Here is a 15565-nt window from a genome sequence, read left to right as displayed (position 1 = left end):
AAATAAATTATTAATCAATTTAATAAAAATGTCTAATAATAATATGACACATATAAATATCTTTAAAAAAAATATTTGTAGTATCTTTATTAAAGTGATCTTTATTAATTAAACCCTACTATAAAATTGTTTTAAGAATGGACTTGGTTAATGGTTTTGTTTTTGAGTGCAATTGGGTGCAGAGTACAGCAAGGCCAATTAGCCGAGCCACACTGCAGATTTTGTGCCAAATCGTTCATCTCTAATTCACGCGCTAACTCCGCGCGTGTGATGTCCGATTTCGAAACCCTAGAGATGAGTGACAGTGGGCAGTGGCCACTGTGCTACGAGTAGAGCCCGTGAAGATTGTTGGGAGCGTCAAACAACCCCCAATTTCACCTCCGATTCTTCACCGTTTCTTCTTCTCATGTAGATCCTTAGCCTCACACTTTCCCTTCATCAGAGTTCACCTTCAGGGAGCACCTTCCATTTTCTTCTTCAGGTCAATTCAGCTCATATTTCTCTCAATTTCTCAATTCTCCTCGCTTTGGATTATCCCTCCCACGCTCCGGTTCTTGTCATGCATGTGCTTTGCAATTTTGCATTATGTTTTCTTCATGCATATTTGAATAATTGGGTACGTGTTGTGCATGTTCATGCTTGATCTTTTGTTTTGGGTAAATGGAGGGTATTACACCAAATGTTTGTGAAAATGCATTCCTAGCACTGACCTCCGATGCGTTTAGATTTTGATTGGCCAATTGGTTAACTAACATGTTCAACTAACTTTTAACAGACAGCTTAACATATGATGATATGGGATCCTTTTGAGCGAAGTGATTGGGATATTTGTTTTGAATGTTTCTCTTAGGATCAAAATGTTTAGAAAATGAATGGGATTAATCTGTATTTCAGCAAGAAAATGGCGATGTTAATATCAAGTTTTTGCCTTTCAGGTATTGTAATAATTTTTCCTGGGAGAAATTGTTATGGCTCAGAGCTCTGATGAGGATACTGATATAAGTGACTCTGAAATCACTGAATACGAAGATAAATTTTATGAAGAACTGCAAAATGGAACCCATGATGTGAAAACCTCGGATGAGACTTACACTTGCCCGTTCTGCCCTAAAAAGAGGAAACGGGATTATTTGTACAAGGAACTCCTTCAACATGCTTCTGGGGTGGGTCAGAGTAGCTCACAAAAGAGAAAGGCAAGAGAGAAGGCTAATCATTTGGCTTTGGTGAAATATCTGGAGAAGGATGCTTTGGCCGTGGATGTTCCATCAAAACCTGTGGACGAAGGCAAACATGACGTTAATTCTGATGAGCAGTTTGTGTGGCCTTGGATTGGAATTGTAGTTAATATTCCTACTAGACGGGCAGAAGATGGACGCTGTGTTGGTGCAAGTGGTTCCAAGCTGAGGGATGAGTACAAAAGCAGGGGTTTTAATCCGTTTAGAGTCAATCCTCTATGGAATTTCCGGGGTCACTCTGGAACTGCTCTTGTGGAGTTCAATAAAAACTGGCCAGGGTTTGATAATGCATTGGCATTTGAAAGGGCATATGAAACAGATCATCATGGGAAAAAAGATTGGTTTGCTAAGTCTGAGCAGAAGTCTGGTCTTTATGCATGGGTAGCCCGAGCAGATGACTATAACGCCAACAATATCATTGGGGAAAATCTGCGAAAGATGGGGGATGTCAAAACCATATCTGAACTGATGGAGGAAGAAGCTCGAAGGCAGGATAAACTTGTGTCCAATTTGACTAACATTATTCAGGTCAAGAACAAACACTTACAAGAGATAGAAGTAAGATGCCATGAGACAACGCTCAAAATGGACATGGCAATGGAGGAAAAAGATAAGCTCATTCAAGCTTATAATGAAGGTATGCGGTTATATTGGACCAAAGTTACTTGTCTCTACTTTAGCTTGACTTCTTGTGGTTTTCATTTTCTCATTTATTTGTTTTGTTGTACAAGGCCAACTATGTGTTGTAACTGGTACTTTGATTACAAAATAACTGGCAGCGTAGCAGTCTCTGGATGACAATTAAATCACAATTTGAGTTTTTTTTTTTCATTTTCTTTGTTTATTGATGGTTTTTTCCCTGGGGTCTGGAGGGATCCAAGTCAGCAAACCGCCAATTCAGTTGCCACCTACTACTTGCATTGTTGTGGTGGTTGTACCATAGGAGCTAACATTGTTACTTTAATATGTTGGTATGTTTGTAACAAGGTTTATCTCAAGATTCTAATTTTGTATTCAGAGATAAAGAAGATACAATCAAGTGCAAGGGATCACTTTCAGAGGATCTTTAGTGATCACGAAAAGCTTAAGTGGCAACTAGAATCTCAGAAAAGTGAGCTGGAGTTGCGAAAAGTCGAACTGGAAAAGCGTGAGGCGCATAATGAAAGTGAAAGAAAGAAGTTGGCAGAAGAGATTGAGGAGGTATGTATAGTGTTTTCTTTATTTTTGCTGCATCTTCTCTAGCATGGTGTGATTGAAATTAAGAATAATAGAATAAAATATTGTTCATGTTCAATTTAGGATTGTAATGTTGTTAGTTATAGAGCCATTCACATGCCTGGACTTTTCATTTGTGATAAACAAAATTCATTTGCGTGCCGTTAACAACTGTGTCTTGGAGAGATGATTTATGTTTATGGTACAGTTCTTTATTATTATTATTATTATTATTATTATTATTATTATTATTATTATTATTATTATTATTGGATTGAATTATGTTACAGTACTGGAACTTCTATGATTTTTGCTTTCCTCATACTTAAAAAAGAGGAAAGAATTAAGAATTCAATACAAGGTGCACATATGCATTATTCTCACTCGAAGCTTGATGGGCTTTTGTGTGTTGGTGTCAGATGTAAAACAATTTATGCACATCTATGTAATAGTTTGTTGAACTTTTAAGAGAAATGATTTATGGCAATTATCCAGATGATTGATATTCCAAACTTCTAATGTTTTGGGCCTTTGAGTAAGGGGTTAGCAACCAAGGATGACATTATTGTAGAATGGTAATTTCTGGAAAGTGATTAAGATTATGAACTCCTTCCAGTGATCTTATGTTAATGTTATTCACTTGAAAATTGCAGAATAGAGAGGGGATAAGAGTCACAAACATAAAGTTGTGTGCCTAAAAAATTTTTTATGCAACACCAGTTTTTGTCTTTTTAAATTTTTCTTTTACTCCCATCGAAGACCTCATATAAGGATTCTGGAAACCAAAATTTGGACCTAATTTGCTCCTGCTGTTATTGACATCCTTTAATGTAATAGTCTGCATAAGAAGGGCGTAGAAGTTTTGGTTTCTATTTTCATTTTTATAATTTTATAACTTGGTGCCATGCTTTGTCTTTTCAGAATACATTGAGAAATAGCTCTCTTCAGATGGCTGCTATAGAACAACAGAAAGCTGATGAAAAAGTGTTGAAATTGGCTGAAGACCAAAAGGTTGTGTTACCTGCTTTCAAAACTTAATCTCTTCCCACAACGAGTATTAATGCTATTTGTACATCTATCTTTCAGAAGCAAAAAGAAGAACTCCATGCTAAAATCATTCAGCTTGAAAGACAATTGGATATGAAACAAAAGCTTGAATTGGAGATTCAGCAACTTAGAGGATCATTAAGTGTGTTGAAGCACATGGAAGATGATGATGATGCAGAAGTTTTGAAGAAAGTAGATGATTTACATATGGATTTAAGAGAAAAGGAACAATCACTTCAAGACATAGATGCATTGAACCAAACACTAATCGTTAAAGAGCGTAAGAGTAATGAGGAGTTGCAAGAAGCTCGAAAAGAATTGGTGGAGGTAAGTATATTTTTTCAGATATATCTTCCCTTTCTAGGTAGTGATTATTTAAATTTGTGTTTTACCGCTCTTTCATATTTCATTTACTAGCCGATTGTGCTTTTAATGATAATTAATTAATTATGCTTGCCTGTTCACAGTGTTATGTGCTCTGAAATTGAAATTCATTGATTGATTAAAACCTGTCTTCCCCTCCCACAATGCTAGAAATGAGAAGTGCTTAGAAAATATACATGTGAATTCCTCCCCAGTGGTTCCTGTTTTGTTTGTTCAGAGTAGTAAGGCTCGGGTTAAAGATTTCTTGATCACTATTTGAGTATTTCACCTAACTGACCTGTGCTTAAGAGACCTAACTATCGTGAATATTTGTAGTTCACGTGTTGCACTATTTCATCATTGAAATTATGTTAACGAACATTCACCATTATCTTTTAAAAAAGTTTGTCTTAGGTGCATTCTTCAGTATTAAATCCGAATTAATTTATAATCTGTCTTGCAGGGCCTTAAAGAGCTACCAGCTCAGGGAAATATTCGTGTAAAGAGAATGGGACAACTTGACGGTAAACCATTCCTTGAATTTTTTGCGAGAAGATACAATGAGGAAGAGGCTGAAGAGAGGGCTTCAGAACTCTGTTCGTTGTGGGAAGAGTATTTGAAGGACCCAGATTGGCATCCATTCAAAGTTATCACAATTGATGGGAAAGAAACGGTGTGTCCTTGTTAAACATTGTTAAACATTTTTCCGCATGATTTTATGCTCTTAGACTCTTTTAGTCTAGATTGAAAAGGTGTGCCTTCGTTTCATTTCAGGAAATTATAAAAGAAGATGATGAAAAGCTGAATGGACTGAAAAATGAGATGGGTGAAGGAGCATACAATGCAGTGGTGGCAGCTTTGACCGAGATAAATGCATATAATCCTAGTGGGCGTTACATAATCTCAGAAATATGGAACTATGCAAAGGGAAGGAGAGCAACTTTAGAAGAAGGAGTAGAATTTCTGATACAAAACTGGAGATCACAAAAACGAAAGCGAGGAGGATGAGGATGAAGTGAATATTGGTATGCAATCTATTTAGGTTGAGTAGTATAGCTACAACCAAGAAAGCAAGATATTTAAAGGCTGAACGATGTGTTGGTTAGATATTCCTGGTGATTAACCAACCAGGTTTCATATTTTCTCAAGAAATTATTAGTTGATTTATAGAATTCATAAAGTTAATTTGGATTATATTGCTGAAAGGTTGGCTTTGATTACAGGACTTAACATATTGCATTCTAAGAGAGGTTGCATGCATCAACACTGGGAGGACTGAGGAGGGCTGCCACACCACTTGGTTGTTTATGGTTCTAAGTAAATTATGAAATTTGTAAACAATTTATTTCGTTTGACACTTTATGCTTCATTGGGCATATCTTGCCGAATCACGAGAATGAAACTGCACTCTTTGCGGCAGCCTTTTGGGCTGTCTCTGCCATGTGAATGACATAGATGTAATATTCCTTTTTCTCCCGTTAGTCCCTTTATTTGTCTTGTTGCCATTTTGGTAATCATTGCCTTTCCCATGCTTCTTGTCTTCTTGGTCAATGGTCATGCTCCAACTATGTTCAGCGATTATGACCCAAAAGAAACTTTGCTCAACGACAAGTATTACAATTTTCAGATGGTGAAACTAATTAGTCTCTTGCTAATTTTTTTTTAGATTGTAAAATTAAGTATATTTTTGTAGTATTTGTTTCCTAAGATTATTGAGTAATATTTCAAATTATTCTTCTATTTAAAGTAGTCATAAGATTAACTTTATCTGGTTCGGGTGTTTGGGATGATCGGTTAATACGATATGATGTTCTAACAGAAGTTATTTAACGTATTTCCTGAGGTTGTTAGTAATTCATTTCACTACTCCAAAAAAAGAATGGTCACTGCAATATAATGCATTGATTGATGTGCAAAATTATAACCATTTTTGGTGTGCTAAATAAGTGAAAAAAGATTAGGCACTATTTTTTGGCTACAATTTATTCTCTATATTAACGACCAAACTTTCAATCCTTATTCATTTTCTATTTTGTTAGTTAATTATAGATTTAAAAAAGGTCGTTTCTTAGTAAAATCGTGAATTATATATGCATTTTTACAAATTAACAGTCAAACTCAATTGCCCTTCACTTATTCTTTCTCGTTAGGAACAAAAAAACCACACACACAGACTGAACATTTGCATTACGAGTCGTGCACTCAAACAATGGTATTATAAAGGTTAATGTAAAGAGAATCAAATAGACACACAAAATAATCCGTGCAATCCATTTTCTTTCTGGCAATAAATAACATAAGCCATATTTAAAAGCTATCCAAGTGATTGATTAAAAATGCCCTGTAAATATAAGAGACGAAGAATCACTTATAAGTAAGGTTCTAAAAATTAGATCAGATCAGACGGTTCAATCGAATTATCTGTGAACTGATTATTTAGTTGGTTTCGTTGAATTTTAGAATTGTCCTGCAAAAATAGGTTTAGAAACTGGCCAAACCAGCTAGATTTTTTAAAGTTCCAATTTTGTAATTCGCTGTCGTTTTGACGTCCAGAAAAAGAAAAAAAAATCACTAATCCAATCTCTTGCTGCGTTTGTTTGATGGACACAGACACTAATACATAGATATGGTGGTACACATTTATCGTTTGTTTGCTGAGACATAGATTTTTGAAAGACACGCGGACACACAAACATACATAAAATACATGTATTTAGTGTCTTTCAAAAAAAGATGAGACAGTGAGACACATTGAATAAGACAAATATTTACTCTTTTATCTTTAATAATTTACTCTTATCTTTATTCCATTGGTGATAATACATGGATAAAAGTGATATTTAGTTTATAGTGGTATGTCTTGTCCAATATCACCAAATACAATAAAAAATTTGTGTATTTTTATGTATATGTCTCTTTGTATATTTGTGTTTGTGTCCATGTATTTGAAAGATAATAAAAAAACGCAGCCTTAATGAAGTCACGAACGCCAGTCCCTCTCCCTTCCAACCCTAATTTCCTATTTTTCAACAACGAGCAGAAGAAATGCCTCCACCATCCTTACCACTATCGACGCTGGCAGTGACCACCAGCGGTTGCCACTCTCATCACTCGAAGCTTTTGTCATCGTCAGAAGGTCGGTTTAAAACTTTTGTCGTCATCGTCGTCTGCTGGTCGGTTTGAAATTTCTGTCGTCGGTCGCCTCTGTCCTACCGAGCATCCCACTATATCGCTGTGGACTCTAGGCCTTCTCCATTCTCTATGCCACAATGAATTCTTCAGTTTTTCAATTAATTTTTTTATTTTGTTAATTATATAAATTATTTCAGTTTCTCAGTTCATTTTGATATAATTTTCAAAAATTGTGATAAGTTTAGTTTTGATATAATTTTAAAAACAATGAGTTTTTCAGTTAATTATATGAATTGTTGAATTGCTGTAATATTGAATAAAATTTTGATATAATTTTCAAAAACAATGATAAGTTTAATTTTGGATAATAGATTTTAATGGCTGAGGAATTATTTTACTATATGTAATTTGTAATTTATATATTATATATAATTTAGATGGAACAACTACAAAGTAATCAACCGCCACAAAATAATACTATCCAAAAATCTTAAACGGATTTCTCTCGAGAAAAAACTGATCCAACTTGAGAATATTTCACTGTGAAGTATGACAAAAATCATAAGACACAATATATATGTATTTTTTGTTTAAATACTTATAATAAAATGAAATATATAGAATGAAATATCACCTTATAAAATTTTTTAGATAAATTAAAGTATGTAACAAAGACATTGAAGAGATTGAACTTCAATTTAAAAGGGTTTTGGTGGAAAATAAAAAAGTAAGATGGAAAAAAAAATTGAGAAGTAGTTTTATGGCGTGAAAATACAAGTACAAGAGAGAGAAGAGTTATTCTTGCTATACAAATTAGAAGTTATTTAAAGGGAAAGACTATTCCAAGATCTCAATTGACTTTAAAAAGTATTTTGGCCAATAAAAAAATTATGCACAAGACTAAGTTGGAGCATATTAAATGGATTATTAATGCGCATATTACTTTCAATGTAATAAAATCACCTTACTTTTAATCTGCTTTAGATGGTTTTGCTGCAATTTGACATAATTTCAAAGGACCCTCATATAATGGAGCGAAAGTTTATTTGCTGGCCAATCTTAAAAAAGAGTGTCTATACTACTTAAATACTACTTAAATAAAAATTCTTGTCTAAGTACAGGTTTAAGCTATAATATTTCAATATCTAGTGTAGGATTTTTTTCTATAATTTATATCAACTTTCTTATTAAATTATTTAAAAAAATATTATATATTCATAAAAAAAATCGATTACCAAATAGGTATTATGTATTTTTGTGTTATGTGTATATATATATCACAATATATTTTTATTTTAATATATATTTTATATAATTAGTATATTTGATGACTGATTTTTATAATAAACATTAATTATAAAATAAAATAAATATTTAATTATAAAAATAAGTATATATATTGGGAGTGGCATACAGATGACTAGATGAGTATTTTTTTTTCAAGATATAAAGCTTCTTATATACATATTAAAATAAAAAAAGGAATAGATAGTTTTGTTAATATATTTTTTGGGCATTACTATTTAATGATATATCATTGGATAATTAAAATTATTGTTGATTTATATTATAAAAATTATTTAAAAATGATATATGAATTTAATTACCTAATAATGTACATTTTTACAATAATACCATGCCAAAATTAAGTACTTAAAAAAATGAATAAAGGATTATATTTTTAAGTTTGCATGTGAAAGCCATGCCGGTGCACCAGCATTCATTTTTCTGCTTTAAAACAAAATTCCTTCAAGTTTGTGAGTTGTGACACTTCCCAAGTCCCAACACAACCAAGTTTCAGTTTTCCTTTTTCAGGTTTTGTATCTCCTCAACCCCATTCTTCTTCTTCATCTTCTTCTTACTTTGTTGATGATGTCTACATTCCTTCTTTACTCTTTGACCGCTTGACTCTGTTTATTGTTTCTTACTCGTAAGTGTTGCGGTACTACTACTATTCATTCTTTTCATATAGAAAATTAGAAACCCCAAATTTATTCTGCATCATGTTGGTGAAAGTTCGCAACTTTCAGTTGTATTGGCCATCTTGTTTCTTTGCTCTAAGTCAGTAACTCCTAATCCTAGTTGATCCAGAAAGAAGTAACTGATTTTTTTTTCTCCCACAAATGTAGGCACTCTGAATTGTTTGCAAATGATGAAGAGTGAAAGTTGTGAAGAGACTCTGATGAAGCTGAGAAAGATAATAGTGAGCCTTCAGAATGAAATTGACAAGAGGGATCACAAGCTATTCGAGATGGAGTGTAAACATAGTGACACACTTGATTGTTTGCAAAAACTCATCATGAGGCTTACAGAAAAAATTAATTACAAAGAAAGATGTCTGCTTGAAATGGAATGCAAGTACAATGAAGCTTTGAGCATGGTTGAGAAGTTGAAGAACGACAAAGATGAGCCCCGTGAGGGATGTTGCAATGGTATTCTATATTCTGGTATAGGTGAAATGTGTTTGTGATGGATCATCATCCTTTGTTTTGGAAAACTTGCTGGAAAGTAAAAAATATTCTTCAATCTACTGGGCACTGGCACTTCTATTTGCAAATTCTACATGGATTATACTTGATTTTTGGTTTGAAACTGCCCTCAATATCTCTTATGTGACACATTTATTTCTCATTTTCTCCTAAATTTGTTGTTAGGAGGAAGGAATATTGAAAAATGTGTGTGTGAGTGTCAAATGTCATTGTTTGAAAAGGTTTTAGGGTATGTTTGAGATGTCATAGACTCATAGGGGTAGGGTAGAAGGTTCAACAGTCTGTTATGTTATTATATATGCAACCCTTTTAGAGTGAATGAATTAAAGAAGAAAATATTTAGCCAACTAGTGTAGTTCTCGTAGTTCTTAGTTTTCTTTAGCTTAAGGAGCCTCCCATCCCTAGAAGGAAGAATTATTCAAATTTTCCATAACGGTTGTCCATACACAGGCTTAAACATTTTGAACTGAGAGTTGCTTTCAAAATATATTTGGAATTTATTTGTATATGTTTACCATGTTTTCTTCTTTTAAGCTTATGCAGTTATGCTTCTTTTTTGTTCTCCCCCCAAAAAAAACCAAAAAAAAAGATTTACCACAGATGAAGGACATGGTTGTCGATTCGAATCATAACATGGAATGTTTAAAGGAAGAGCATGGGAAGATTACCAAGCAATTGGAGGAGAGTAAGGCCCTGAATGAACTGCAGCAGAAGAATTTTATTGAGGAGATTCAAAAGGTCACGATCAGATCCTTCAATTGTTGATTATTTGGGATGCTTGTGTGGTTTCCTGTGATCAAACATTCCCATCAAGTATTGTAGCAGTTTAATTATATAACTTAGTTGAAAATTTGGATTCTCAGCATTTTGTCTGTCTTTTGTTTTGCATTCAATAGTATCTTCAAAGTTACTAGTATTTAATAGCATTTTCTGGCTGAGATGGTTCCTAGAAGCTAAAGTTTGTGTCCGTCCATATCTTCAAAGTTAAAATTAAAATCTGTATTTTCTATTGATAATAGGAAGAAGAGAATGTGACAAAAAAAATTTTGAGAATCTTGGGGATTTTAAACTTGCAATTACATGTGAGATGTGACTCAAAGATGGAACTTTAATCTGAATGTACAATTGAATACTTTAAATTGTATCTAAATTACTATCTTTGTTGAAACTTTCTTCCCTGAATCTATACTTTTGACTGTCGCATACAGTTAAGAAGGGAGTTACACAATCAGAGTGATGTAGAAAGTGATGAAGGAAGTGCTGGTAATTTGAACACTGCAATTACAACTTTTCAAAATCAGTTGAAGGACAAAATGGAATATTTGGAGCGTGTGGAAAACCTTAACAGTTTCCTGGTAGTTAAAGAGCAAGAGTATAAGCAAGAACTACTTGATGCTCGTAAAGAATCTATAAATGTAAGATTTCATCCCTCCTTATTCTGCCACATACAGAGAGTCAAGTTTACATGATTAATCTGCCACAATTAACTATCTTAGATGCATACTATTTATCATTTTTTCTTGTAGAGTTTACAAGACATGTTCTGTAGTCGATCTCAACTTGGAATTAAAAGATTGGGAGAATTAGATCCGAAACCTTTTCGAGATTCGTGCTCGCAGAAGTACTCAAATGAACCATGGCAAGAGATATCCGCCATGCTATGTTCATCATGGGAGGACAATCTGAAGAATTCAGCTTGGCATCCTTTCAAAATAACCGAGGTCAATGGTGTTTTACAGGTATACAATATTTTCAATCGTGTCAGATTATTGTTAAGAATGCTACCGAAGACAAGGTAATGTTTTTGAGAAATTTTGGTAATTTCAGAAGATAATAGATGAAAATGATGAAAAGCTGAAATTGCTGAGAGATGAGCACGGTGAAGTGGTATACAAGGCTGTAACAGATGCATTGATGGAAATAGAAGAATACAATTCCAGTGGAAGATACACTGTGCCAGAAATTTGGAACTGGAAGGAGGGAAGGAGAGCCACACTGAAAGAAATTATCCAATACATTATCAGGCAATTGAAGGCTCACAAGCGCAAAAGGAAGGTCTGATCTTGTAAGTATTTTTAGACTTCATTCATCTAGTTGTGTTGCAGATGAAATTCTTACTTGTCCTTTATCCACTATATATGTTACATTATGCTGTGAATAACATAACATATATTTGCTGAGGTTTTGGTCTTATTGTCCAACAGGTAACTAAGAGCATCAGAAGCTATATATTTGTGGAGGAAAAATGTATGAAGTGCCTAGAGGATCATAAGAATCTTCATTTCTCAAATGTAGCAGTGATGCATATCCTCTCAAAAGAGACCATTACTAGCACTAGCAGCACATACTTCAGCAGAACTGCTACATAAGTAGGTGTACAAAATACATGTAGAAAAACATTTACACTCTCTTTTATCTACTATATACTATATATAATCTACTATATACTATGTACTTGCCATACATAAAGAGAATATAGGAGAAATCTAATATAAAACTTTCTTTTCTAAAATACTCTTCAACATATATAAATCATAAAAGTAAAAAATGTTATTTATCATCTTAACACCATTACTATTATTATACATATTTAATTTATAAAAAGTGGGTTTAATATATGTGTGTGCGCGCTCGCGTGTGTGAGCACCATGATATATATAGACATATAGTGCTTCACAACTTGGAGTAAAAATGGATTTGCTGTAGAGTAGATAAGAAATTTCATACTATATACTGTATGTCACATGGACTTTAACATTGCTTCAAAAAACCTCAGCAAAATATAGTGGGGATGATCAAACAAGAAAGCATTTTCAGATGCCAGAACTTTTCTTGGGAAAAAGGTCCATAAAACGTATATATGTATTTTTATTTTGTTTTATAAGTTGTTTCTATGTATATCTTCCAAAAAAATAAAAGAAAATTGGTAGATGATAAACTTCAAATAATTAAACAAAGCAGTATAACTCGAATAACAGATTATTTTCAATATAACTGTAGTTTCCTATATGTATAATTTGTTTTAGTAAAGAAAATATAAGAAAGCTGAGTAGATTAATGACTTGTTTTAGTTAAAATTGATAGCAGTAGAGTAGCAGTACAATACTAGTTGTTGGTTCAATCCGACAATGAACCCTGAGTAAGCAGAGGAACACCATTGTTACCAATGACTTCATTCATGAGATATATATGTTGTAGAAAACAGAGAGAAATAAATAATTACATGATGATGTGTTCCTTTTTTGGCCATTTGAAACTTGAGAGTTGAGAGTAATACTGATTTGAAGCATAAGATTAGTAGCTTCAGAAATTAATTGAGAAGATGGAATACTTAGAGCATGTGGAAGAGGTCAGAATTAAATGTTGTTTTTGATAACAGGTACCCATGACCATGAGCCAATGACCCATCCATTGTATCCATGCTTTATTAGTTTTAGGTTAATTTTAGTCTTTACAGTTTAAAGTTACAAATTTACTTTTTGATTGTGTACTAAAAATATAAATTTTTTGTACATAAATAATTTTTAAAATGATCAAAAAATATGGTAAAAAAGAGTCAAGTTCTTCCAAAAGAATATATTGAGAAGTTAAGTTTTTCTTTAGTGAGAATTAAATTGATAGAAGTGGACTGGTTGGATTTGGAGTGTAAAAAGTATTATCTAGTTAAAAGAAAACCAAACTAAATGTCCTTTTACTAATGTCACATGTCATGAGCACTCTTTTTATCCATACACCTCTTTGAATGAACACCTAACAGAGCAGAATTTTAGTAATCAACTTCTTCCATTTTTAGTTAAAAAGATTTGAAGTGATGGGAACACTTAAAAATATTTTCAGTCAGTTACCTTATTTAGTAACAAGTCTTGGGGTAAAAGGAGTAGACCAAACATCACATTATAGCCATTGGATGATAGACAAAAAGACCCCAAACCACCTCTTTAAAGGATTTTTTTTTGAAACTTAGGAGCTCAAAAAATCTATCTTTTCCTCTCCTTAAATTTCTCTTATTGTTCTTCATTTTATTCATCAACTTCACAAGTAAAATTGGCATTCGAGTCTTCCACCAGAACATCCGATAGCAATTAATCAACCCCTGTCCACTTTAAACAAAGCTCATCTATTCTCTTGTGACATTAGTGGATGTCTCAACACTTGTTCTTCACCTCTATTTCTCATTGTTAGTTCTTGTATTGCTTATTTGTCATTAATAAAAGTGTTTTTCTCACAAACTTACTTACCCCGTCATCTTAACTATTTATCACTTAATCTATTTTTCACAAAACTCACCTGAATCACTTTCTAAAACTTCAAATTTTAACTTTTTAACCGCAACATATATTACACTTTATAAGCCATTTTTCTTCTTCATATAACAATTCTACTTGTTTGAAATATTAAGTGATATTTGACATTAGCTTGAGTTAAAATCTAGGTTCTATATATATATGTGGTTTTTGAATAATTCTTTACATTGAAAAGGCATAAATCCTTTATTTCTTTTTGAGATTTGCTTCGAACTTTAATTTTGCCATATATATTATCAACTCTCTTTGAAGAGATATAAATTTAAAGATGATTTTTAATGTAATTCTATACCTACAGAAAAAATTTTTTGTTACACCACATTGAATCTTTATATTAGTTGTAATTCTATTATATATGTCTTTTATTGTACGAATATATATGATCCTTACCCTTTTTCTTTTTAAAACCTTCTATAAGACTTTTCTTGACACCATATCGTACACTTTTTTTAAATCAATAAAATTATATATAGATCTCTTTTATTACTAAGATACCTCTTCATCATCCTTTTTAACAGGTATATTACTTCAGTGATAGACTTGTCTGACATAAAATCAAATTAATTCTATATTATTTATGTCTCTTATCTCAACTTCGATTTTATAAATAATACAAAAATAAAAACAAATTAATATGTAATTTTGTATGACTCCAATATTAAATACTTATATCTTTTAAAATATATAATATTTCACTTTATATTCTCTCCTACTTGAATAATTATATTAAATTATATACAAATTACAAAATTAATACTTTATACAATATTTTTATATTTAATATTAATTTATAGATTATTTAATCAATTTATAAATTATATAACACTTTTAAATTTATATTAAATAGTATATACTAATTTTTCTTTCCGTGCGTCGCGCGCATCTTAGTGTGGCCAATGGTAAAAATGGTGAATTCTCTACCATTATTGGGTGAAGGGACTAGGTGGGGTGCGGGGAATTAATTAATAATTTTTTTAGGTAAAAACTAAAATCAATTGAGGAAAAAAAAAGTGGAAACGAAACCCTAAAAGATCCACCGTTATATAAAGCGATAAGCACCTAACGGGAGCTGGGGGCAGTGATTGGAATGAGAGAGGGCTCGAGTGGGGAAAATTTCCCAATTCCTAATCAAAGGTGCCGCCGAAACCCTAAAAACGTGGTTTTGGCTTTGGTATCTCATGTTACTTCTTCTTCTTCTTCTTTGTATACTCCCTCCACCTTCCTCTTCGCTTTCTTGTTTCCAAATCAAACACTATACCCTTTTTTTCTTTTCCTTCCATCTCGATTCTTCTCTCTCTTGTTCCTACTTTAAAGACGAACGAATTGGGATTTTTTCCCCACTATGACAGATCCATTCTAATTTACACTTGATATGAGCCCCCGCACTCTACCTTATATTTTTATTAATGTTAATTTTATTTTGTTGGTTCAATGTTTGGGGTTTTATGCACTGATTTTATTTTGCACGGGGAAAAACAGATGTGTGGTTTTTTTTCTCGTGGTAGCGTCAGTGCGTACAAAGAAAGCCTGATTAAGCTACCAGCTTGATATCTTTTTCCGTTGAAATGGAAATGATACGGCGGCCGGTTAGTTTGATCGGGCAGCGGCCAGACAACCGTAGGGATGCTATCCACAGTCGATAGGGTTTCCATCCCAATTGCCTACTGATTGCATCCCACATTTCTTTCCCTTTCTTATTTATATTTTCTTCTATTTACCTAATTATTAATATTATAATTAAATTTAGTCTCTTCTAGTGGTTGCTAGATAAGAAACGGTT

General features: G+C 32.7%; 2 protein-coding genes across 3 annotated transcripts; both read left to right on the top strand.

Moving 5' to 3' along the window:
* The first annotated feature begins 183 nt into the window (after positions 1 to 183).
* On the top strand, positions 184 to 5333 carry LOC130969152 (protein INVOLVED IN DE NOVO 2-like). Of its 2 annotated transcripts, none has more exons than XR_009081803.1 (8): positions 184 to 481; positions 936 to 1872; positions 2254 to 2435; positions 3372 to 3461; positions 3537 to 3824; positions 4324 to 4533; positions 4635 to 4991; positions 5084 to 5333. XR_009081803.1 is itself a non-coding variant. In XM_057894765.1 (8 exons), the coding sequence occupies exons 2-7, from the start codon at positions 969 to 971 to the stop codon at positions 4866 to 4868; spliced, it is 1908 nt and encodes a 635-aa protein (XP_057750748.1). In that variant the 5' UTR covers positions 185 to 481; positions 936 to 968; the 3' UTR covers positions 4869 to 4885; positions 5084 to 5333. The 2 variants fall into 2 exon arrangements, 1 of the variants encoding a protein (XP_057750748.1); XM_057894765.1 differs by having other exon boundaries at positions 185 to 481; positions 4635 to 4885.
* Positions 5334 to 8741: 3408 nt separating this feature from the next.
* Positions 8742 to 11872, top strand: LOC130970797 (factor of DNA methylation 1-like). The gene is made up of 7 exons (XM_057896987.1): positions 8742 to 8807; positions 9122 to 9439; positions 10071 to 10219; positions 10690 to 10896; positions 11008 to 11220; positions 11309 to 11546; positions 11686 to 11872. The coding sequence occupies exons 2-6, from the start codon at positions 9142 to 9144 to the stop codon at positions 11540 to 11542; spliced, it is 1101 nt and encodes a 366-aa protein (XP_057752970.1). The 5' UTR covers positions 8742 to 8807; positions 9122 to 9141; the 3' UTR covers positions 11543 to 11546; positions 11686 to 11872.
* Positions 11873 to 15565: the final 3693 nt, after the last annotated feature.

Source organism: Arachis stenosperma, chromosome 3, assembly GCF_014773155.1.
Source record: "Arachis stenosperma cultivar V10309 chromosome 3, arast.V10309.gnm1.PFL2, whole genome shotgun sequence".
NCBI classification, from domain to species: Eukaryota; Viridiplantae; Streptophyta; class Magnoliopsida; order Fabales; family Fabaceae; genus Arachis; species Arachis stenosperma.
The sequence above is the reverse complement of the archived record's forward strand: the minus strand, read 5'-3'. Positions and strand labels throughout refer to the sequence as shown.

Bases quoted from the DNA above. Each gene is read 5' to 3' on its own strand.
- LOC130969152 (XM_057894765.1), top strand. From the start codon at position 969: ATGGCTCAGAGCTCTGATGAGGATACTGATATAAGTGACTCTGAAATC. The intron at 2,436-3,371 runs GTATGTATAGTG...TTGTCTTTTCAG, and splicing joins TGGCAGAAGAGATTGAGGAG to AATACATTGAGAAATAGCTC. The intron at 3,825-4,323 runs GTAAGTATATTT...TCTGTCTTGCAG, and splicing joins CTCGAAAAGAATTGGTGGAG to GGCCTTAAAGAGCTACCAGC.
- LOC130970797 (XM_057896987.1), top strand. From the start codon at position 9,142: ATGATGAAGAGTGAAAGTTGTGAAGAGACTCTGATGAAGCTGAGAAAG. The intron at 9,440-10,070 runs GTATAGGTGAAA...CCAAAAAAAAAG, and splicing joins CAATGGTATTCTATATTCTG to ATTTACCACAGATGAAGGAC. The intron at 10,897-11,007 runs GTAAGATTTCAT...TTTTTCTTGTAG, and splicing joins CTCGTAAAGAATCTATAAAT to AGTTTACAAGACATGTTCTG.